Raw genomic sequence first — 24,118 nt, forward strand, 5'->3', positions numbered from 1 at the left:
TTTTTGTTTTAAAAGGCGCGAGAATTAAGGAACTGGGCCCAGTTGTTCAAAAGGCGGATAACGCTATTTACCGGATAATTCGCTATCCAGCGAAAAAAAAAACCTACTTTGCTATCCACCGGATAGTCATTTGTCCGGTGGATAGCGTTATCCACCCTTTGAACAACTTGGGCCTGGACGGGGGGCGGTCGGGCGGGGCCGAAAACTCCTGAAATTTTCGTTCTAAACATAGTCCCCCTCTACTAACTATGTTCTAAATCATCTAACAAAACGTGACGTCACATCCGGTCGATAAATGGCGCCGCGCTCGTTTTCGAAAAGTTCAAGAGTGTTCTGCCCCGCCCCTGGCCTGGACTTTGCCATAATTATATCATTTCCAACAAGCACGAGTGGAATAATTGATTGATTAAAAACACTCAAAGAGTTGCAATAGTTTTGCTCTCCGGCTGTTTTCGTTGACGCGTACACCTACCATATTTGTGGGTCATGGTATACGAGCTCATACTATTGCCTGTCCCTGCCCCAGGCGCAAGGCTGAAATTGCATAAATAAGTGTGGTTACAGGCGGTTTGTTTTTCCCTTCGCGCTTCGCACGTCTCGCAAACTAACTAAATGATAAATCGCCTGTTAATAAGGGCTTTTTCCCAGTTTCGTTTTCGATGTTTAACCCTCAGGCAGGTCAAACTCGTTTCCAAGTCTTGCTGATATACACGTGGTTGACATGTAGTGTTGATAAGGGCTTTTTCCCAGTTTCGTTTTCGATGTTTAACCCTCAGGCAGGTCAAAGTCGTTTCCAAGTCTTGCTGATATACACGTGGTTGACATGCAGTGTTGATAAGGGTTTTTTCCCAGTTTCGTTTTCGATGTTCAACCCTCAGGCAGGTCAAACTCGTTTCCGGTTTAAGGGTTTTTTCCCAGTTTCGCTTTAATTCAATCCACTGCACTTTCTGAATGAAAACACTGAGAACATTGCCAACCTTTTTGGAGAAAAGAACAAAACAAAGGGAAACTTTAAAGAGAGAAAAAAGATAATGGGAGGGATAGCTCCTTCGCAGCTGTCGTCTGTATTATGAACGTTGCATCCAAAATAGCGCGGCATAATGGCAAGATTACATAAGTTCAGTAGGGGTTTTTTCCCTAAAAGGTTTGGGATCCTTTGCCCATTGTGGTAACCAAACCACTTCTCTCAACCAATCACTAATTAGGGGTTTTTTCCCGTTGTGCTTCGATTCATTCCACTGCGCCTTGTGAGTGAAAACAAACCGAACGTCATTGAAAAACACCAAGTGGAAATTTCAGAGTACCGAGAAAGAAAGTCGGAAGAACGGTCGAAGACTTTACTTTACTCGAACTGTTGCAGCCAAAACAGTGCGTCATACAAAAGCGAAAATTAATTAATCAATTATTAATTAGGGGTTTTCCCCTTCCAGGTTTGGCATAGTTTTCCATTTGCGTCATAAACAGCTTCTCTCAACCAATCATTGCGCGACAATATGCTATTAAACAGCTCGTACAAGGCTCACCACACTCAACAAGCTGGGGGCTGTTCGTTGAAGGTACGTAACTTCACAATTAACTTAACGTTTAGAGATTTAGATAGTCGCAATGTGGTTTAGCATAGCCAAGCGTAAGAATGGTTAGTGACGGAAGTTTAGTATCGTCCTCTAATAACTTGTTAGAGCTTTTTTAATAACGTAAGTCAGTTAATTAGATAGACAGTTTGTAGTCCTCAATTTGTCCATGCGGCTGTCGAGTTATTTACTTACGCCATACTGATCCGACAAAGTTCCCTTCGTTCTTAAGATCTCTTAACAGTCTAGAGTTGAAAAACATTTAATCGCATCTCAGATAAACACTCACAGACGTTCGAGGCTCGTTGTCAGAGTAAATTTAGATCAAAACGGTCAGCCACGCTAGAAAATTTGGCGAGCTGTAATCCTTGTAACTAAACTGACATATAATCACGAAACCAGAAAGTCGTTTTAGTTGAAAGTCACAAATGAATCATTTGACGTTATGGTGAAGAATTTAAGAACCGCGGCGATCTCTTATTTGCAGTGTGTAATGCCGGTAAACTACATTGAATAATTTCGGTTTTCAAAACTGACACCAGCGACAAGGATATGAATATAAATAAGGGGTTTTTCCCGTTTAGCTTTCAATGCTTTCGTCGAGGCTTTGATAGGAAGTATTTCGGTTTTGTTACACTAATTTATGTCAACCGTCGTGAATAATTAATCGTTGTTAAACTTATTTGTGTCAACTTTATCAACTATTTAAGCCTTCATTTATTTCAGTATTTCATTTATTTGTTTTTAATTTTTATTTTCGCTCTGTTTTCCTTTGGTCTGAGTTTAAGTGGTCGTTGGAAAAGGTCGATCTCATTGTTTCGTTTATATGTTATTTTTTAGACGATAGTGCCGTATCCAACAGACGACTAAGGCCCCGTTTCCCTAGTGGGGAGGGGGGCCTGATCAGACCCCTGTGTTAAAAGGATGGTCCGTCAGTTTGAAGAAGACCAGTTGAACTTCCTCAAGTTCAACTACATCGTCAATGATGACATTCCGAAAGCCTTGCGTCAGACCTTCAAACGCATGTGGGAGAGGAAATTTGGGCTCTGGGATGACTCTGAGGCCGTGAGGAAATCGTTCAAGGCTAAAGAGGGTGGCACAACCAAAGTTCCTACCCATCAGTCGTACGAGGAGTGGGATTGCACAGCATTGTTTCAGGCCACAATTTTTGCGCAGTCCTTCGCTTTACCTGACAGCACCGGCCATAATTACAAGACCCTTAATGAACTGTACGTGAAACCGCTTGGGTTACCGCGCGGAGCTTTCCACACATCCGTGGAGAGTTCGGGCGGAGACTATTATGAAACCGTCGCTTTAGCGATTGATCAGCTTCGCCGTTTAAGAAACACGATGTCTCATCCTGCCAAAGGTGAGATGAGCAAAGGAAAATTTGAACAATACTTGCAGCTTGTCAAGGATGCCTTTAGGGCTCTTGGTCTGAAGACAGACGAGATTGATGCCATTGGCAGCGATCGGTTCGGCTTTCCTACAAGTGAAGTCGCCAACTTGAAGCGCAAGATCCAGAACAGAAACATGGCCATATATGGATTAGGAGTAGGTGTAGTTTTATTAAAATAGGCCGATTTTTTTAGCACAGTTCCATGGAGGAATACGAAAAGTTGAGCGAGTCGAGGTTTTAATGCTACTAGCGTTGTTTTGAAGTTTAAAGTGTAAAAGAATGCCAAGTCTCCACAAACCAATCGCTGTGATTTAACCCAAAAGAACGTTTGAAACATAATGTCATATTGATCGCCAAGTACCTTTTAAGTCGTTCACTCCCTTCCTTCCCTCCTCCACACAAACGAGGGAGCTTCGTCCAGGGATGCGGAGTGATAGGGTATATTATATAACAACTGGCGCTCAAGTACTTCACTGATCTGGTGCGATATTATGGCCTGGTAATATCGCACAAAATCACTGAATTTCGCATGAAAAGGACATGAAATCACAGCGAATTTTCATCGAATTCACTTAATAAAGTAATTTGAACCGCTAACTTTAAGTAAATTCACGAATTCAAACCCGGATAAGAGTTCATGCAGCAAGTCTTAAAAAATACATAGTTTCGTGCAAACTAAACGTGTCTGTTCAGCAAGAACTGAATCAGTTTGAAAGTCAAACACGAAAGCGCACTCAGTTAAAATGGTTCTTCCGACGGAAGACCAGGGCTCATTTGCCAATCAACACCAACCAAGAAAATTAGCTTGAAATTAACGCGGATGGTTAAAATTTACATTTTTCTGATTTTTTACTCTGTCATAGTAGCTCAACCGTAAGAAAGTGAGGTAAAGAAAACTTTTTCTCACTTTTTTTCCACTTTTGTAAACTTTGATTAAAAGAGGGCAGGAATTTTAACATATTTCCACGAGATGCATTTTACATCGGAAGTTTTCGCCGACAACGGCGAACCTACGAAATTCAAACTCTTCCTTGAATACTTTTTTTAACCAACATAATCCTAGTCTCCTTCGCGGGTTCATTGCGAAGAAAACTATTTAATTGCCCACTTAAATTTTTGTATTGTAAAACTTTTGGTTTACAGTAGCTTTAGTTTATGGAGAAGTGTTAAGTTCTACATGTTATTTTGACCTTCACTTTGTGTACTTTTTATGTTCAGATTGGTTTTGGTCATTTACATTTTGTTTGCGAGACACCATCTTGACAGTTTTGGACTCCACGTGCTCCACGTTTCCAACCTTACTTTATCAAGTTTCGTTCATGTTGGTGTCTCGCAAAGTCAACCTTTTCACGTAGTATCAGCCTTGCTTATGTAGAATTCTGGGTTACTTTTTGGCTGATAAGATATCTTATAGATCCTTCGTAAACAAGCAGCATTATCATTGACGTTCCTTTGCTTATTACTTTTACTTTATTTGGTTATTTTATAATGCGCCTTCGTGTTTCACGAAATCGGTATAATATGCATTGTTAGTGAACTCTTATCATCGAGATTCTGTGGCACTTTTACCACTTTTGCCTTGAAAATGAGGCTAGCAACATCGAAATGTTGCTTCGCTGAAATTCCCTATTTCTCGTCAAGTGTATGTCCTTCCTGCCACCAAACAGAACCGTCACTGTTTTTTGGTGGCAGGTGAGGAAGGACATACACTGTACATGCAGCTATGTTATCTAAGTCGGCCATAAATGGCCATTAACTGTTACTGGATAGTAATAATGGTATAACATAGAATAGTTTAGATAATGTTTGTTAAGCTTATGTCAAATGACTGAGTCAAAATGACATAGGGTGTAAGAGAAATGTGGACTTCATTCACAATAAATTTTTTTCTTTATTTCAGTCTTGACTCTTTCTTTTAAAGGGCGGCCTCTTTTCAGCTGCAGATTGCAAAAAGTATTTTGGACTCTTCTCCGATACGACATAATGCACAAAAGCCAAACAAACAAAAAACATCATAAACACTCTTGTTCTTTGATCATTTCAATTTAACGAGAAATAAAATGCAAACAGCGGCAACAAACAAAACACCTTAAATTTTAGATTATTTTTCCAAACCGTGCGAAGTTCATGTGTTATGTTTGTGGCCGCTTTGTCGTTCGTCGTGATGGGCGCACGTGAGCTTTTCTTTCGCGAGTTCTGCTTGAAACCTGCAAGTCTGATTCTTGCTATTCAGTGACGTCACTGGTTCAAAGTTTGCATGATTTTGAAGCCCTTTCGTTTATAACGATACACATTTCTGACTATTTAGGGACCATCCAGTGTTAATATTGTAAGTTTTTTTTTTCGAGTTTCGCAGGCTATTCAATGTTAATAAGGGGGTTTTCCCAATTTCGCTTTAAATGGTCGAGGCCGTTTCTCAGCAAGGTATGCTGATAAACACATTTCTGACTATTTAGGGACCATCCAGTGTTGATAAAGGTTTTTTCCAATCTTGGTTTTGGAAGTTCAACCTTCAGGCAGGTCAAAGTTGTTTCCGTATGGTGGTTTATAAAAACAAAACAGAATCACAAAACCTAAAACACTAACACAAAACATAAAACTATCACAAAACTCGGTAGAAGTGAAGAAAATCACAAAACCTAAAACACAAACACAAGACGTAAAACAAAATCACAAAACCCAAAACATTAACACAAACCATAAAACAGAATCACAAAACACAAACCATTGACAAAAAACATACAACAGAATCACAAAACACAAAACATACAACAGAATTCATGTGTTGGACCGCGATGATGACTATTTAGTCCAAGCACAGTCATGCAAGTATATCCTTGTACATCGATCCCAGTTCTTTGATTTGTAAAAAGAAAATTCACAACACTCAGAAAGCACGCATTTTGTTCCTTTAGCGATAACTTAAATCGACGGTTTGCAAGAGTAGCAAATCCAGATCAGGCAATGAATGGCGGTCAATATTGGCGATTTCCATCGACAAGGGCCACATTTTATCGTCCAGCTGAGTTGCAAAGCCTGTCAGCAGGTCCAGAGCCTACACATGATCCATGGTCTACACAATCACCAATTCCACTGGCAAGAAGCACGCCATCGCCTCATTCTTCAGTTGCAGGTGATGTTGTCGCGTTCCCAGCACGGCAGACACGGGGTGTAGCGTAATTGGGTTCGCCAGGTCAACCACAGTGAAGTACAGGACGGACAACAGACTCTTAAAACACGTTTATTGGACTCATCGGGAATCAGGCTAGCCGACTTGTTACAACACTTGCGGTGAAAAGTTTGATCTTGACTCCGGGGGTGAGAAAACTCCAAGTTGTGAAAAAACTCCGAAAGACTCCTATAAAAAGTCTCTTACTCCTTAAAACTAAAAAGTTCGCGTAGACAAACAACTAATATACTTGTATCACGTAAAGGAAACTAAATTGAAACAACTCTTTGAATGTGCAGCTAGCCAAAAAAGGGGAATTTACAATCACGCAATCAAAACGAAACAAAGCTACAATTTAAGAAAACAAAAAGGTAATTAAATGTTTCTAAGCCTTCTTTGTACAGCAACGTGACCACTAAGGGCCTCCCAAGGGGAGAGGGAAGAGAGATTTATGTTTCCTTAATCCCTTAAAATTTCGCATTTTCTCTGCTGTTCTCCATTAATCTCAAATTTATCCATTAAAACATCCTTTTTCCTTAGCTTGAAATAATTTGATAATGTTCCTTTGTTCCCCAAAAGCCCTGGGAGGCCTTCGCCTCTTTGACTTTTCCAGGGTTGCAAGAGGAATTATAGTAAAATAACCGTAACGGCCTAAAAGCAAGGTTGGTTCTCTTTAAGCAGATAGATAATGCACCATTTACGTTAAAAACACAATTGTGATTTTAATTTATTAGCAAGGTGATGACATGTAACAACTCACTCTAGATCTGTCCATTCGCCTTTCTATAAGTAAATATGCTCCTCGTTAGATCTATAAAAAGACAGCACTAAAATTTTAGATTCATTGATCCGTTACTGACGGTACAGATAGATGCCTCATTGATTAGTTTTCTTGGTCCGTATATTCTATAACTGGATCATTTTATTATTCAGTGTCCACGTATTGCTGGGGATACATGCAAGGCCATTCATGTACGCAGTAAGAACTGAAGTCAACGTCCTGATATCGTGTATGCTTTTTATTCCTCGTTCGGTCACAGCGGCCAATAAATGATATAAATAACCACTTTCTTGATGCAATTCTTAAATTTCCCTTGATTGAATTTCCGTAAGAATCGGATTTTCAGTTTTAGCTTCCCGTTTCGGACGGTAATCGACGTTTACAGTTTATGATGAGTGCGCTTTCTCTTCAAAACCACTCTGTGAAAAGACTTCACCTTGCTCGGTCTCTTCACCTTGCTTTTCTTACCCACGTATGAAGGCAGGGTTGATCGACAGCACTTCAGTGAACAGTACGGAGGGCAAAACTGTGGCGAGTGTTGTAGACATTGCGAAGGGCAGGTGGCCGCTGGGGGCCTGGGTTGAGGAGCTGGATAAGAAACTGGAGCTGGGGCATAGACGGGTGGAGCAGGGTATGGGTACGACACAGGAATCGCTGGTATTGTTGGACCGACGATAACTTGAGGAGTTGGAGCAACAGGTTTGTTGGTAGCAGGGGTAACACACGGAATTCCCGTCGTGCATGCAACGCTACAAGAAGGAGGGATGCAGGGGACTGGGCACCCCACAGGTTTGCAGCCTGAGAAGCCAGGTGGGAATATAACTCCTGTAAGAGACGAACATAAATGTTAACGAGGATAGAAGCGCGCTGTTTTTCTTCTACGTTTGTGAACTATAAGACCATAAAACCCTGGCGCGTGACCGTTAAATCAAAAGCTATTTAGCTCTACTTTTCAGGCGATACTGTTTGTTAAGCATCTTATAACTTTTAAGCCTGTAGATGTGACCACGTGCACTCATATGAAAACTATTTCATGCGCTTCTGTTTATTATGCTGGCTCTTACTTTTATGTCTGTCGATAAAACCCTAGTGTGCAGCCATTCAAATAAGGACTTCTTAACAAAACTTTCGTGTGGCGCTGTTTTGTCCCAGTATTAAACTTGGAGAAAACCAACATTCACCTCGAGTGAGTTCTGTAACCACCCCCAGTAAGGATTTGCAACTGAAAGCATACGGCATATACATTCCTCCTTAGCGTTTAATAACTTACCTGTTCCATTGTACAGTCTGCGTGGAAGTTTGTCAACTGGAATTCCTCCAATAAACCCAGTCTTAAGTAAATTCAGTAATAACTGCACAGGGTTCGGTATCGTGCTAAGGAACCGAAGGTAGAAGTCCACCATAAGGCTGCCAGGTCTGCAAGAAAGAACAAGCAAATTGTCAATTTATGGTTGGTTTTAGTTTTATTAAAGAAATGTAGTAAACGTGTTTTGAGTGAAAACTAGTCTTACTATCCACACCCGGTTCCAGAATTTTTAGAAGAAAACGTTGGCAATATTTGATCACGCTGTTGGGGCAAGTTTTATTGTTGAAAGCGTTTAAACATGTTGGACGACACTTTGATCCACTGAAGTTAACTTCGACCAGCATCTTCCATATTTTTGAAAACCGTGTGGATAGGCCAATACGTAACACGAAGTGTCCGTTTTGCTGTCACAAAATGGCCTGACAATTTTTAAAGATGTTAAACAAAACTGCTGGGTGCATTATTTTTTGGGTTTGCGCTAGCGTTACACCACAATAACGGAGTCGTGGTTAGCTTACGCAAAACATCTTCACCAACACCTAGTTCATACTTTCAACCTAAAACGGATTTAAAAAAATCAGATTGAAATCTCTTTTCCTCGAATCCTATGCGCGCGAGGCAGGAATGCACTGCCCACGCCATTTTGGGGGAAACTTAGGAAACGAAAATAAGAATCGTAATCTTATTACAGTGTAACCCCAATATAACGATATGCCAAGGGGGCAGTAAAATTACATCGTTATATCGAGGAATCGTTATATCTGGGTTCCGTCCCATACATTTTACTATTGCCGGGACATAACATATTCATCGTTATATCGGGAATATCGTTATATCGAAGATCGTTATATGACTATATCGGGGTTCCACTGTATAGAACTTGGCCTCCGTGGGAACCTTTTTAAAACAATCAAGCTTTCCAAAGTCAGCGGTACTCTGACACTTACCGAAAACTCTGAACACGGCATTCGGTTACGGCTTTGCCTCCCTTTAACGCTGATTTTACCTAGGATGTAATTGTCAATAGTAATAATAACTATATTTGTTAATGTCAAGATTTTTTAAAAAATTATTCATATTGTACCTAGTTTTTTAGTATTTTAACTATTGATATTTATTTTATCAACTGGAATAAAGACACACCATCATTATCCTTAACGTTATCATTATTATCACTGCCTGCTGTGGAATTAGAATTAAAAGATCCGTTATATTCGTTTCTGAGATTGCTACCTAATCTGTCTTCTGAGGGAGCAATCAGTTTTCTCTGTGAAAGAAGAGAAGTTCTTCTCAAATCAAACTGGAATGAGGAAAAAATGTCATAAAAAATGTTGTGGTTATTCATCGTGGTAGAGTACAATAATAAAGTATTATTTCGTTTGTCTCACGACGTAGTCACGTGTGATGGAGATCGCAACGTTTCGACTGCATACTGCTAGTCTTCATCAGGCGATAAGGTCGACTGGTTGTGCGTTAGCTTATAAAGCACACGTGAAGACTAGCAGTATGCAGTCGAAACGTTGCGATCTCCATCACACGTGACTACGTCGTGAGACAAACGAAATAATACTTTATTATTGGAATGAGGAAATTTCAGCTACTCACTGTGTTGCAGAGCTTACTGGAGAGCGTCTTGAATGGAGTAGATTTTTTGTTGTTTAACACGGGCTTGTGTGCAGCGCTTGGCAACCGCACGACTGCATTGAACGACTTTAGAGGAGAACCTTAAAAATAAGTGATAAATTACTAAAAGGACAATGTTCCATTGATTTCAATGCTTTGTTTCATCTAATATTGGCTTGAGTTCACCAACCTTAAGCCGGCCGCATACTGGAGCATCTAGCTGAGCTAACCGCCTCGCGTGCCCGTTTGCTCACTGAGATTTCTTTCGAGTGCGGACATTTTTCGTGTGAATTTTACCTCGCGAGGCCTTGAGGACAATATATATCGTGTTTGCTCAGCCAGAAATATCAACTGACCAATAAAAACAGGCAAAATGCTAACGTGCTTCAATATGGCGGCTTCCGAATCAAACTTGCTAAGCACTCACCTCGCGCGCTGTCTGCCGTGAAATGTGCAGTAGGTAAATGGCTGAGTAAATAGGCACGTGAGGCGAATAGCTCAGCTAGGTGTTCTATAGTGTGCGACTGATACACCAACAAGTCATCCTCATCACTGATGGTATCCTCTTGTTATTTTAGTATCACTAGAAGCATATGATTACACTCAATACAACAAACATTTTAAGCTCTTTACTGTATTTGCAGCGACACACCTACCCGGTTTGTTTGTAACCGAAGCTGTAGACGCTGGATTAGGCGTGGTAGCCACGGTTGGAGGTGTGGTAATACTTGCTCCACTGGGCTTTGTAGCCACAGTCGGCTTAGTCGCAGCGGTCACTCCAGTTGCAGATGAAGTCGCTGATGGCGTAGCTGAAGATGTTGGAGCCGCTGTCGGCTTTCCGGCTGTTTTGGCGGCGGCGGCTGCTTTGGCTGCTTGAGCTGCCTTAGCTTTAGCAGCTGCCTTAGCGGTTGCTGCCACATTCTTTGCTGCAGCGGCCTTAGCGTTTGCTACCGCTGCTTTGGCTGCTGCTTGATTTTTAGCTGTCGCTGCCTTATTTGCTGCCGCTGTTGCCTTGGCTGCTGATGCTGCTTTAGTATTTGCTGCCGCCTTAGCTGCTGCCGCGGCCTTAGCTGTGTTGGCTGCTTTAGCTGCTGCCGCTTTGGCTTTTGCCGCTGCATCTTTTGCAGCTGCCTGTGCCTGAAGGTTTGCGGCTTTTTTTGCCGCCGCTGCTGCTTTAGCCGCTTGTGCTGCTTGCTGGGCCTTTTTTGCGTGAGCCTTTGATGCGGCCGCAGCAGTTGCCGCTGCTACCTTGGCGGCCGTTGCTTTTTTTGCCGCCGTTGCCGCTGTAGCTGCAGCTGCTGCCTTTGCCGTTGCTTTTGCTTGAGCTGCTGCTGCAACTTTCGCTGCTGCGGCAGCCTTGGCTACTGCTATTGCTTTGGCGGCAGCCTGAGCTTTAGCGGCTGCTGCCGCCTTAGCTGCAGCTGCTGCTTTTGCTGCGGCTGCTGCTTTGGCTGCTGCCACCTTATTTGCATTAGCAGCTGCCTGTGCTTTAGCTGCTGCATTAGCCGCTGCAACCTTCGCTGCGACTACGGCATTTTTAGCGGCTTGCACAGCCTTAGATTTAGCCACTGCTTTTGCGGCTGCCGCGGCGTTTGCTGCAGCTACTGCTGGTTTGACAGTGGCGGGTGTTGGTTTCACAGTGGCTGCTGTAACTTTGGTCGTTGCCGCTGCGGTTGGTTTTGTATTTGCTGCTGGTTTGACTCCAACCATGATTTGTACCGGGAGCCCGCCATAACCAGGACATATAACGTCGTTCAGAGGACTTGATGTGGCTGAAGTAAGAGTTGGAATACACATGTTAATATGCGTTCGTGAGTTGATAAATAAGATTCTGGCTACAAAAAAGCAAGGACACAATGGCAATGCTGCCCTCTGGCCACTGACCCACACTGACTTCCTAGGCTTATCTCGGTTTCTCTACCATAAAGCGGCTAGGGGTGTTGCTATTTCACCTTGGTGGGATGCTACTCAAATGCCATAGCCGCTACCATTCCCACCACCCACGCTATGCCAGATTTTCCCGTGGGTACCCATTTATACACCTGGACGAAGAAAGGCACAGTGAGAGTAAAGTGTCTTGCCCAAGAACACAACACGATGACCGCAGCCAGGGCTCGAACCCGCACCGCTCGATCCGGAGTCCAGCGCACTAATCATTAGGTCACCGCGTCTCCCACAAGAATATAATTAAAGAGAGAACATGTTTTACAGTAAGAATAGGTAGTTCGTAAAGTGTGATCGTTCGTAAAACTATTTACGAGCGGAGGTCGTCTTCAGAGTTAAGTGACTCTGAAGACGACATCTGCTCAGGTTTTCCAAACATCACTCACCAACAACAGTTCTTTTCAGAGCTACTCTCACCCGGATGATCACACTATATGAACTACTGAGTCTACCATTTTGTGTTGTGTTGTGTGTCTACTGATACTTCTGGGTTCAAACCATTTAAGGTACTTAGTGAGAATAGGATGTGTCACTATAGCACCAAAGGAATCCGTTTCAGTCAGCTAACAAGAAGCCTGTCGGTTTGTCTTAAAAAAAAATAAACTGCATGGGTAACTTACTTGGAACTGTGAAGGTAGATGGAGCACTTATACCATACGTATCATTCACAACTAGAAGATTAAGCGAATAAATCACTTTTGAGGGCTCATTTTACCACTTTAATTAGACATGTTGAAACTTTGGTGTGATTGCGTGTAATCTTATCTATTTGTACTTAAATATGTCAAAAGAGTTAAGGTCAAATACGGTTGGGACGACTTATACTCAGTTCAAGTTAGGTTCGAACGACAATTGCTAATCTCAACCAATTTATCGCTGCTGGAAAGCCCAAACATTTTGTCTAAAATTAACCGGCCTGATACGTTAATACGAACACTATTGGGTGGAGCCTTACCTCCTAGGAAGTTGCGTTTTGTGCCTCCTTCCACGTGGTTACGTCTCAGCTTTATACAAGGATCTGCATACAAAATTTTTGATGTTTTTTTTTATGATTGTATACAATTGAAATTAATAATAATATACCTATGTTAACTTGGGATATGATCTTTGCAGATGTTTATAAGAGTTACACAACTGTATCTAACGCGAAGCGAGCTTTAAGCATGATCTCATAACAGATATTTGTAGCTGGACAAATGTATACAGTAAATCTATAGCCTGCGAACAGGCTCCCGAGTGGGGTTTCCGCGAGCGATGCGAGTGGGCACTCGCTTCGCTCGCGGAAACCCCACTCGGGAGCCTGTTCACAGGCTATTAATCTAATATCAACAGGGTTTTTCTTTCTTTACTAGATTTTCCACAGTCCGCGTTGGACTAGTTAGACTTCTAGAGTGAAAACCTGATCCTCCGCCACAAATGAGACGGACATGATCAGTCGAATTCAAGATCAGATCATACTCAGATCAGACGTAGCCCTGTTTAGACTTACAACAAAAAAGGCAAAATTCCTGAATTGTGATTGTGCGAGACAGGAGTACTTTTCTTGATTTTAATTTTATTGAAGGCAAAATTACTCGATTCTGATTGGACGATGTTTCCCTCTTTGCCAATCAGATGCATAACTAACTAGTAAAGGCGTTCGCGTACAGAAGCAATAAAAAATATATACTAGTTATGCAACGCTTTCGAGTGGTATACTATGGAATATCCCATGAGTCACTTGTATTTTCTCGGTATACACACGAGCCTTTAGGCGAGTGTGTATACGAAGAAAATACAAGTGACAAGTGGGATATTCCATAGTATACCACGAGAAAGTGTTGTGTAACTATTTTATACCATGCCATAGAAAATACGCGTACTAAATTTCATCGAGAATAAGATCGCAGCGCACGATGGGAAGGTTGGGTTGAATACCGTCGAATATACAACGGCTTTCCTGTATTCTGATTGGCTGTATTTTCTATGGCGTGGTATAAAAAAGTATATGGCACGCTGGCCAGGTAAAATATCATACGTTACCAATAATCTAATAACAAGGTTTGCTTACTGCGCATTTCAAAATTGAACACTCCTTGGTATTCCTAAAACCTTTTGTCATAGTGATTGCAAATCGTCAACAGGTTCGCTTTGTCTAAATTTTTTCTCGATGATTAATTGGTATTTATAAGACTTCGTGGCGTCCAATTCTGTCTGTAATCATACTGGTGATTAAACAAATCAGATTCCCGCTACGCGGTCGTCCGATGTTCACTGGTATGACGGACTCCACTCAGTCTTACTACCAACAACCTGCTTACCATTAATTATCTCGTAAGCGTCTCTTATGTTTCGAATTTTGTTTCTTTCACTACTGCTTGCTGTGAAGAGCGCCAAAGAGGCGGGATTGATTACAGCCCGTCCTTGGTCGTCACGGTGAAGTTTAATTGCGTCCTCCAGTCTTTTAAGAACAGGCTGTTTGGAATGTTTCTTCTCTGAACGAAAGGCAAAAAAATGCGCTTATTTGCCGATTGATCAACGAAACCAGAACTTCAGTTCACAAATTACCGTATTTTCTCGATTAAACGCCGGGTCTCCAAGCTGTATTTGAAAATAAACCCCTTAAACAATTATTAAAGGTTTAACATGCTTTAAAAATAGATATATTGCTGTCAAAAATAATGAATAAAAATCATTTCTGAGAAACATAGGGCTTGAACAAACTCCTGGAATCAAATAAACGCCGGCTCTATCGGGCCAAGTTTGAAATAAACGCCAGAGGCGTTTAAACGAGAAAATACGGTATCATTAAATTTTTTGCCGAATACTGAAAGCAAATACTTTGCCCACGTTCGACCTTAACGCGAAAATAAACTGTACTTTTTCAATTTTTCATGCAGTGTCCTTAAAATTCACAATTCGATGACTAGCTAGTTTCAGTAAACAACTATTTATGGTCGTCATGGACAAGGAAACAATACCCCTTGGGGGATGATTAAGATCACTTGCATTTACTACCATTTACACTACCATATTACATCTTTACACCGGGGTCAGTGCGTGTTTTGTCATAAAACATTTAGGTGAGTATACGAACGAAAAAGCAAGTAAGCGAGCGAACGAACGAACGAACGAACGACCAAAATTAACGAACGAACGAAGGCTAGAACATTGAAATAGCGCGGGGACAGTTGAGCAGGTCAACTGTCCTGCTAGTTGATGTATCTGATTGGCTGAGGGGTAGCAGTGTTTCCACTCGGGAGAGCACATTGTGCAAATTATTTTGTCAGTGAAAAATTGAAAAAGTTCTGTCAGTATAAGTAATAATACATATAAACTGACTTTCTTTTTGAAATGAACAAACGTAAAACCACAGCAGTCAAAAGTAGTTTAGCAAACAGAAATCTTTAGTTGTAAAGAACTATAGCAATCTGCTCTGTTATAAATTATGCACGATCATCAAGGTTGATCATTTAACTCCACTTACCTTCCTTTCCCCACGAGATCTGTGCGATCACCAGTAGGGATGTGATGACAGTCAACCTTAAAAGTGAAAGAATATAATGCGACAAGTTTCCTAACACTCCAGGTTCAGTTTTTATCATTTTAACATATATAAGTATGTACTCGACCGCCCTATGGCTTCTTGTCACGCGCGCGATCGCTGGTTTCGCTTACGTACGTGGGTGGAGCTAGCCACCACTCATTCTCGTCCCCAGAGCCACTAGTCTCTCTTAGCCGGCGGAGCCTGGGGCACGAGGAACAAAAGGCTTTGGACGGAGACGCATGATTTGATTGGCCAGACATTTTACAAAGACAATATAAATGTAGCCAATCGAATCAACCGTAGTAAAATCCCTTACAACAAAGGGATTTTAAAAACGGTTGATTCGATTCGCCATCCAATCAAATCATGTGTCCCCAGAGCCACTTGTTCCTCGTGCCCCAGGCTCAGGCGGCTAAGAGGGACAAGCGGCTCTAGAGACGAGAATGGTCACAACTCCTTTAACCTTCCCATACTCTCCCCAGTTTCTCTTAGCTTCTTAGCTTTCTTCGTTCGACACAAGCAAACGAACGAGGGAAATAGCGACTCGCTCGTCAAAAGGCGTTTGCTTGCAATGCAATTGAAAATGGACACAGGACCGGAGCAGTACTCAATTAATTACCGTCAAGACATGGTTCCTTAATAAATAAGTCTAGCGGACAAGCAATGTCCGAATATCAAATACAGTCGAACTTCGCGCCTTCTCAAGGCAAGAGTCCCCTTATGGGAGGTGTCCTCTTATTGAATGTTCAATGAAGTGTTTGACTTAATCCCGTTGGTAAACTGATACGGCAAATCTTGAATGGCCTGATTATTCCAATGGCAATTAAGAACGTGTTACCTTGGTAATTAAAGTTTAAATATCATTTAGTTTGAATTTCTGTGAAGAAACCTTAGTGCTTCATCTAGCCTCTTTGTTCGACTACAAATTATTCGAGAAAAATAAATATTGTTGTTGTATTATTGTATGTAGTCCGCCATTTTGTAACTTTCTATGGCTGTACTTTGCATCAGTTTCAGTTCGAAAAGGACACTGGTCGATAATGCCTAGACATCGATCGATTCCTTTCTGATAAATAAAGGACAACAAATCGAAGATAGCTCGGCACCACATCGCAGTAAAGATGGACGATATAGTCGTGTGTTTGAAACACACGATATCCATAATCGTAAATACTTTTGCCATTCTATTGTGGATTCAGCTCTTTTACAGAATTAATGATATTCAAAGTATTCAAGTTAATTCAGTTTGTATGAGGCATCACTAAATTGACGAACTACTAGACAACAAAAAACCGTGAACTATAACTTAGTGCTTATGAAAAGGAAATACGAACGACACCAGCGTAAGCAGAGAAAAATAAACAAAGTTCAATGTTGAATTAATTTGATCACTTTTTAGGTGTACAAAAAATCCAATACTTTGAATTAAGCCCCCTTAAAAACTTTCTTTACTTCTGTTAATCAAACCGAAAGGTCACTACTGTAGATACATGGCCAGGTTTGAAATTGAAATCGGATTAAAAAGAAAACGAACACATGGTAAATTAACAGGTTGGAAAAGAGAAATATTTTGATAACCCCTTGCGGACCCGTTCTACTCTACCTTGTCCACCATGATCGCCTGTGTTATTGAAATTATTTTTTTTACGCGCACCGATTCGGCTGAAATAACCGACAGTCTGAGGCAGCAAATTCTGCAAATTGATGTTACTTACTTCATTCTCCCGCCGTGGTACTTAACGTTCACATTACCCAAGTAAAGAGAATGGCCAGATCCACTAAAATATCACATCTAACTTAAAGAACTGCGCCGGGAAAACACGAACTGAGACTCGAAGGTTTTTCTGTGTTTTCCATGCAAAGTAATGGTTAAGGCATTCAAAACAATAATAGCAATAGCTTGTGGCAAGGAAAACAACAAGGCCCTCTCTTATAAATACAGACTCTCTATATAACACACGGTGACCATTACAAGAAAACGAAATATATTTCACTAGCACAGATCAATTCGCCCAAGCTTCCGCCATTTTGCCGGAAGAAAAACACATGCCTCGAAGCGAAGCGTTCAAACAACGACGTCAAATAATTTTCCTTTAGACAACGACGTCAAATAATTTTCGTAAAGTGTGATTTTTGACATATTCACAGTCTTTTTAAACTTAGGATACCTGGAAGAGACATTACACGGATGTAGCTATATATGCTACTGAGGAAGAGTGCCGACGCGTTAATTTTCAGTTTCTTTACATTTGTGTCATTACACCGAAAAATACATGGTCGTGTGTGGATAACAGAACACGTGACCTAGCATACAGTCTATTCTCTTCTATAATATCAACCCGGGGGGGGGGGGGGTACTCCCTATAATAGCCTATACGGGGAGGCTCCGCCCGAAAGGAGTACCTTTTTCAGGCTCCAGGGATATAAAAGGGTAGGGATTTCAGAAGTTTAGGTATATGAAAGGGTAGGGAAATCTGCCAAATGACATTTTAAAAGGCTTTTACATTAAATATTTCGAGCAGACGCAACTTTTGGCGGTATCGTCTTAATTTATTTAGCGCTACAATAAAATGACAAGAAAAGTTCCCGTTTTGGGTAAATGTGATGTCGTGTAGGTATATGAAAGACGTGCCTTTTAGCAATAAAAGGTATACAAAATGGGTACCTTTTCTATCAAAATTGTATATAAAAGGTAAGGGGTTAGATCTCCGGGCGGAGCCTTCCCGTACAAAACTTTTTCGAGTACCCCCCCCCCCCCCGGGCATATCAAATAGCAAAGATGAGCGAATTCTCTCGCTCAATATAGTGGCTCTAGTACTGTCGTTAGCTTTCTATTCGTCAATACCTTTCCCTCTATTAAATCAGTGCAATTGCAGTTTGATTTTAATCTTTTAAAATGGTTCTGACAAGTACACCACGGTCGAATTTCACTTTTTTGTCTGTATAAGTTGAACTCTCTCTAAAGTGGCACAGCTGGAGTTGGTCGTGAGGGTGTCCGCTTTAGAGACAGTTGACCGACTTGATCTATGCTAGAGGTGCTAGAGGATAACAGAGAACCGCTTCCTCCCCCTCCTCCCTGTGAAATTTGATCTCGTTCGCAGCATGTGGTCTGAATGGCCAGCAGGAAGCTTTTTTTTTTTTTTTTTTTTTTCGTGAAAAGACTTACACCGAATTAACACCAATCAATTTTTTTTTAAAACCGAAGAAATTTTGAATTTTGAATTAATTCAAAAATGCGAAGTCGAACTTGCATTCTTTTAATTAAAAAAATTAAAGGACGTTTAAAGATTCTTGTTAATGACAGAATACAGGGGGGATCCAGGATTTTTCAAGGGGGGTGTTTTTTTGCCTATTTTTTTTTTTTTTTTTTTTTTCCTGGTTTTTTTTTTGGGGGGGGGGGGAAGGGGGGTATGGGTTTTTTAAAGGTTTTTTTTTTTAAGGGGGGGGAAATTTTTGGCGGACTTTGGGGGGGGCCCCCGGGGGGGGGGGGCCCTTTTTTTTTATAAATAAAAAAAAAAAAAATATGGAAAGGGGGGGGGGGGGGGAAAAAAAAAAAAAAAAAAGGAGGGAAAAAAAAAAAAAAAAAAAAAAAAAAAAAAAAAAAGAAATCGAATATCATGTAAATCTAAGTATACAATAGTTTCCTTGAATTTATACGAGGGCATCAAGTCTCTTTCTCCAACTCATGATCAGGTCCGATGGTCCAAAGTCCACCGTTCCAGATAGTTAGTTGAAAGCCGATACGTGATTGGTCAATTTTGTTGCAGAGCCCGCGATTTCCCGCCAAAAGCATGACGTTGCTCGGCGAATCAAGCGAATCTGCTCTCATCAGCGAAAGTAAAATTTTTACTGCAAAAAATTTACATTTTCCAATTACGATTCAGCATTATGCAAGAGGACAGTTTTGGCAACGGAAGTTGAAAAATTTCACCTGCTATTACTTTTTTAATTTCAGTTTTAAGGACTCATTACGTGATGCAACGGAAGTGCCACTACAGTTAAACACTGGAACAGATCAGTCCATCTGTTTACATCCGACCTGTACTGGCGGTGTAAATTGTGATTAATATAAATAATCCTACCCACCTTTTTGATAACAAGGATATTTGAACAGTTTATTGCCTGGAGTAAACATGGAAGCAGAAGGAAAAGATCAACTGGATTTCACAACGAAAATTCACGAGCGCTCGGAACAGGAGTTGCTGCCGATGAAGGAAGATGTAGCAGAATGGCTGTCGAGGGTTCTACACGAAGAAATTACAGCAGAAAATATCCTGGACTGTTTAGAAAACGGTGTCCTGGTTTGTAAACTTGCCCAGATTGTGCAAACAGCAGCCCAGGATTGCATAAAAGCGGGGAAATCCGTGAAACCCTTAGCCCCGTTCTCATCGAAATTTCACCAGAATGCGAAAGCTGGGACTTTCTTTGCACGGGACAACGCAGCTCATTTCTTGCAGTGGTGTCGGCAGATCGAGGTGGAAGATTCTGTCCTGTTTGAATCGGACGGATTGGTTCTTCAAAAGCAGCCAAGAGAAGTGATTTTGTGTTTACTTGGTGTGGCAAGAGTCGCTGCAGACTACGGAATAGAGCCACCTAAACTGATTAAGCTAGAGAAAGAAATTGACGACGAGATCGCTGCTGAAGAGAAGAAACCAGATTTAAAACCAGCTAAAAAGGAAAAGAAAGTATCGAAAGCAACAAGTATTGACGCGGAGGTAAAGAATCAATATTTTACTTTCTATCTTAATATCAATCGAGGTGTGTAAATATTTCTTCCCTGACAATTAAGTAGCTAGTAACTGCACATTTAATAGGTTTCGTGTTACAATGTTTACACAGATTAATTATGAAACATCACCTGCGGTTAACGACTGATTTCCAACTGTTTACATTTTTTTGTATAGCTCATTTCAGTTATAAAGCGAGGACATTTTTGCTGGCGTGGGTATTGTTCTTACAAATATTGAAGGAATGCAGCCCACTTAGATTTTAATGGCTTACACAAGTGCCAATTTTAGCTGTCAGTTAGTTACTGTTGGAGATTAAAGCTGTTTACAAAGTATTTCAGACTAGATATTGCAATGTTATATCTGATGTTGTTTATGGACATAAAATTAATTTAGATCTTTAATTGAAAAAAATTGGTAAATTTATGTAAAACTCATGCTGTTCATAGCTCCAATCCAATGCACCATATGGTTAAGTTGCTAATTAAATTACAGCATACATACAGGTGACTGCAGTCATCTGCCATGAATTGAATCATTGCTGTAACTGGACAGTACACCTTAATGGCTTCCTGCTTGCTGTTTTGTGCTTGTAGCTCTTACCAATTTGAAAGAAAAAAGAATTTATTACAATTCAGGTGTAATTGAGGGTGATAAAGTTTTTGTGAACAGTGAATGTACTGTCCCTTTCCCCTGTGAATGTGAAATGGCTATTTTTTCTGACATGTACTAACACCCTGAAACAACGAAACGAAACCACCGAAATGAAACGACCTAAACGACCGAAACGAAACCGCCGAACAGCCGAAATGAGCAAAACAAAACGAAATCACTGAAACAAGCAAAACCCATTACAATAAAGAGCTAATTGTAAACAGGCTAACCGGAGTGCATAGTAGGCTAACCTAAGTGATAATAATAATAATAAAGATATTTTAGAGGGAGCCCTAAAAAAGTTTTGGGGGGGCCCAAAAAAAAAAAAAAAAAAAATTTAAAAAAATTATAAAAAAATAAAAAATAAAAAAAAAAAAAAAAAAAATTTAAATTAAAAAATAAATATAAAAAAAAAAAAATTTTTTTTTTATTTTTTTTTTTCACTTTTTTTATTATAAAAAAAAAAAAAATAATAGGCTAACCAGAGTGTATAGTAGGCTAACCAGGGTGTATAGTAGGCTAACCGGAGTGTATGGTGGGCTAAACGGAGTGTATAGTACGATAAGTGGCTAAAATCTTGAAGTTTTGCTTGTTTCGGGGAATTTGTTTCGTTTCGCTCGTTTTGGCCATTTCAGTTGTTTCTGCGGTTTCCTTTCGGTCGTTTCGGCAGTTTCCGTCGTTTTGTTTCGGTGGTTTTGTTTCGTTGTTTCGGGTTTTAGTACTTGCCATTTTTTCTCATGAAATATGATTTTGTTTCAAGCTGTGGACCGTGAATCAACTTTTTTTTCCACGAGAATTGTGAAATGACTTCTTTTTTCTCATGAAATGTGACTGTAAACCACGATTTACATTTATTTGGTTTCAGTATTTTCAGTTATACATTTACCGGTAGCTGTTGCCAATTTGTTTTCAGGTTGCCAGGCTTGCTGCTAAGTACAATGTAAGGATTGAGAGAATAAAAGAGGGAAGGTACATTGTGGATGGAAAAATCAACATATTTGTCAGGGTAAGAAATAATGTATGTCTGGCTCTGGTGCTCTATTATTTCATGACAAAAAAATTACTCAAGATTACTCTTTATAGGGTCTTAAGCTAGGGAGGGGGAGGGGGTGGCTGGTTTACACAAGTGGTGCAAACGCAATCACTGATATACAAGCACAAACACAAGGAAAATCACTATTATCTAGCACAATGCAAACACAAAATTAATGCATGGGCAAGGAATGGAGAATTGTCCATTTTTTTGAACCTGGCTTCCGTTTGCATTTACACTTGCTTCTCATTATGCAAGCAGAAGTGCAAGCAAATGAATTATAAGCATGACCTGTCCTCCATCTTGGAAAAAGACGTCAACTGTATCTACATATCTTATGTTCCTTCTGTTTGCATTATATGTGTACACGTCTCTTGCATTTGTGTCACACAGGTGAACCAGGCTTATGTGTTGTCTGTTCATTTTCCTTGTGTCTACAGATTTTAAGGAACCATGTGATGGTGAGAGTTGGTGGTGGATGGGATACATTGGAGCACTTTATCAGTAGGCACGACCCTAATAAGATTGGAAGAATTTTGACTTGTAAGTAAAGCTGAAAATATATTTATTTCCTCAGCCTTTGACTTTGGTTATTTTTTATTTAACTTTTCATTGCATTGATTATTCTGATTGGATCTTGGCATACTGGATTTGTTACGAGCTTGTGGAGCACACTCAGCATATACACTGGTGTCCAAATACAAGTGCAGTTGGTAAACTATTACTCATATTGGATATAGGCCTTACTCTTTACACTCAGTAATTTTGAAATGGCTGACTGGCCAATTAAACACCTAGAATATGCTTTTTACAAAAGAGGGATTGACCTTTGGCTATTCCTTTTCTGGGTGAAAGTGAAGAACAGCTCCCAGAATAACCTGTCGGCCGACTGTTGGCTGTCTGTCGGCCCACAGAATTTGCACACATGACATAAACTTTTGGCTGACTGTCACTTGACAGTTGATTGTCTCAGCAATCTGTTGGTAAGCTGTTAGTAAGCTGTCGCTGGAATTATTGTAAACAAAGTTTTTAGGAAAAAAAAATTGGAAGCAAAATTAAGCTATGAAGGATACTTCACAGATTTAGCGATTTTACCACCACAAGGTAACTGTGGGCTACCTGTCGCTGACCTGTTGGTAGACTGTTGGTAATGTGTTGGCCAACAGGTTATTCTGGGAGCTATTCTTCACTCAACCCCCTTTTTTGAGTCCTGATGGGCCAGGGTCATTCTTTTATATGTTCTTGGGCAATGGCGCTGCCTTTGTCGCAGTTCCTCCAGGTCAGCCCAAGAGTATAATTAAGTAACGAAGCAGCATGATCCAATTGGAGTAGTAATAATCCTAGTTTTTGTTCCTTGTTTCATGCACAGAATTCCCCAGAATTCATTTGTAGTTACTTTTTTACTTTTGTTTTATTTTCACAGCAACACCCCAGTCTTGTGACCATCATCACCATCATCATCAACAACAACTCACACAACTAACAGAACTGTCTTCAACATAAACAAGGGTTTTATCCTGAATGAATTTTGATACTTTTTTGGAAAGAGAACTTATGATACAAATGTGATTACACCTTATAAAAAGATTTACTTGCTTTAAGATTTAATGTTGCATTTTCTATGTAGTGTGTACCTTCAGTCATCATGCCAATAACAATAATTTTTTAATCTGATTGGTTCTCAGTACACCTTCTTTGTATTGGTAACAGATTAACTGAGTGGAATATTATGGTATATTGATAAACAATCACAATTATCAGCTCATCAAAGCAATACACAATTTTTTGATATGCAATAAAAATGAAAATTAGTGTCCTGAATTTTCCTGAATTTTGTGCCCTCGTCATTTTTTGCTTGTGAAGGGTTGATTTAGGTGGTACAACTTTCTCCCATGCGACTTTTGCAGGGTAGTCATTATGTGCGTGCAAATATATAACATTGTCTGTGGCTATGATTTTCATAGGGTTTTAAAACATGTTTCAAACTATTACAACACTTTTTTGTTGTACCCAACACTGGGAAGCAAGTTGTAGGCTATTTACATTTCATGTCATAGACTTGTTGTAAGCTGGTTGCATTTGACGAAGTTGTACTGTCCAAATCAGCCCTAAGAAATCCAGCAGTTGAATACTCTTATGCACTGGTGCATAAGCACCTATAGTTGTGGGTATAATGGGTACATACAGTAGTTCCAGAACCCATAAGGGGAAACGGTACGCGCGCCAGCGATTTATTGCTAAGTACAATGAAAAGAAAATTGATGCGAATGCTTTATACACGTAATGACACACGCAACATTTTTTTTTTGCGGTAAGTTGCCAATCGACCTAAACGCGTATCACAGAAACTAAAGAAATACATAAGTGTATCGAAGCGAAGTTCCA

At 40.3% G+C, this 24,118-nt stretch overlaps 3 protein-coding genes across 6 annotated transcripts; 2 read left to right on the forward strand and 1 right to left on the reverse strand.

Moving 5' to 3' along the window:
* The first annotated feature begins 1,410 nt into the window (after window positions 1-1,410).
* Window positions 1,411-4,869, forward strand: LOC144644290 (uncharacterized). Its single transcript, XM_078503745.1, has 2 exons — window positions 1,411-1,556; window positions 2,412-4,869. Exon 2 carries the CDS (start codon window positions 2,496-2,498, stop codon window positions 3,147-3,149), a length of 654 nt encoding a protein of 217 aa, XP_078359871.1. The 5' UTR covers window positions 1,411-1,556; window positions 2,412-2,495; the 3' UTR covers window positions 3,150-4,869.
* A 934-nt stretch (window positions 4,870-5,803) lies between these two features.
* LOC144644291 (uncharacterized) lies at window positions 5,804-17,186 on the reverse strand. Of its 4 annotated transcripts, XM_078503746.1 has the most exons (10): window positions 17,035-17,185; window positions 15,260-15,315; window positions 14,094-14,267; window positions 12,749-12,811; window positions 12,414-12,464; window positions 10,506-11,621; window positions 9,832-9,950; window positions 9,174-9,232; window positions 8,191-8,336; window positions 5,805-7,745 (listed from the first exon to the last, which is right to left on the reverse strand). In XM_078503746.1, exons 1-10 carry the CDS (start codon window positions 17,037-17,039, stop codon window positions 7,300-7,302), a joined length of 2,235 nt encoding a protein of 744 aa, XP_078359872.1. In that variant the 5' UTR covers window positions 17,040-17,185; the 3' UTR covers window positions 5,805-7,299. The 4 variants fall into 4 exon arrangements, with proteins under 4 accessions (XP_078359873.1, XP_078359872.1, XP_078359874.1 ...); XM_078503747.1 differs by lacking the exon at window positions 12,414-12,464 and having other exon boundaries at window positions 5,804-7,745; window positions 17,035-17,186; XM_078503748.1 differs by lacking the exon at window positions 14,094-14,267 and having other exon boundaries at window positions 17,035-17,184.
* A 1,934-nt stretch (window positions 17,187-19,120) lies between these two features.
* On the forward strand, window positions 19,121-23,928 carry LOC144644292 (growth arrest-specific protein 2-like). Its single transcript, XM_078503750.1, has 4 exons — window positions 19,121-20,034; window positions 21,614-21,706; window positions 22,174-22,276; window positions 23,157-23,928. The coding sequence occupies exons 1-4, from the start codon at window positions 19,453-19,455 to the stop codon at window positions 23,234-23,236; spliced, it is 858 nt and encodes a 285-aa protein (XP_078359876.1). The 5' UTR covers window positions 19,121-19,452; the 3' UTR covers window positions 23,237-23,928.
* The last annotated feature ends 190 nt before the right edge of the window (window positions 23,929-24,118 follow it).

The sequence above is a fragment of the Oculina patagonica genome, chromosome 2, assembly GCF_052425735.1.
Source record: "Oculina patagonica isolate OP01 chromosome 2, crgOcupat, whole genome shotgun sequence".
In the NCBI taxonomy this organism is placed as follows: domain Eukaryota; kingdom Metazoa; phylum Cnidaria; class Anthozoa; order Scleractinia; family Oculinidae; genus Oculina; species Oculina patagonica.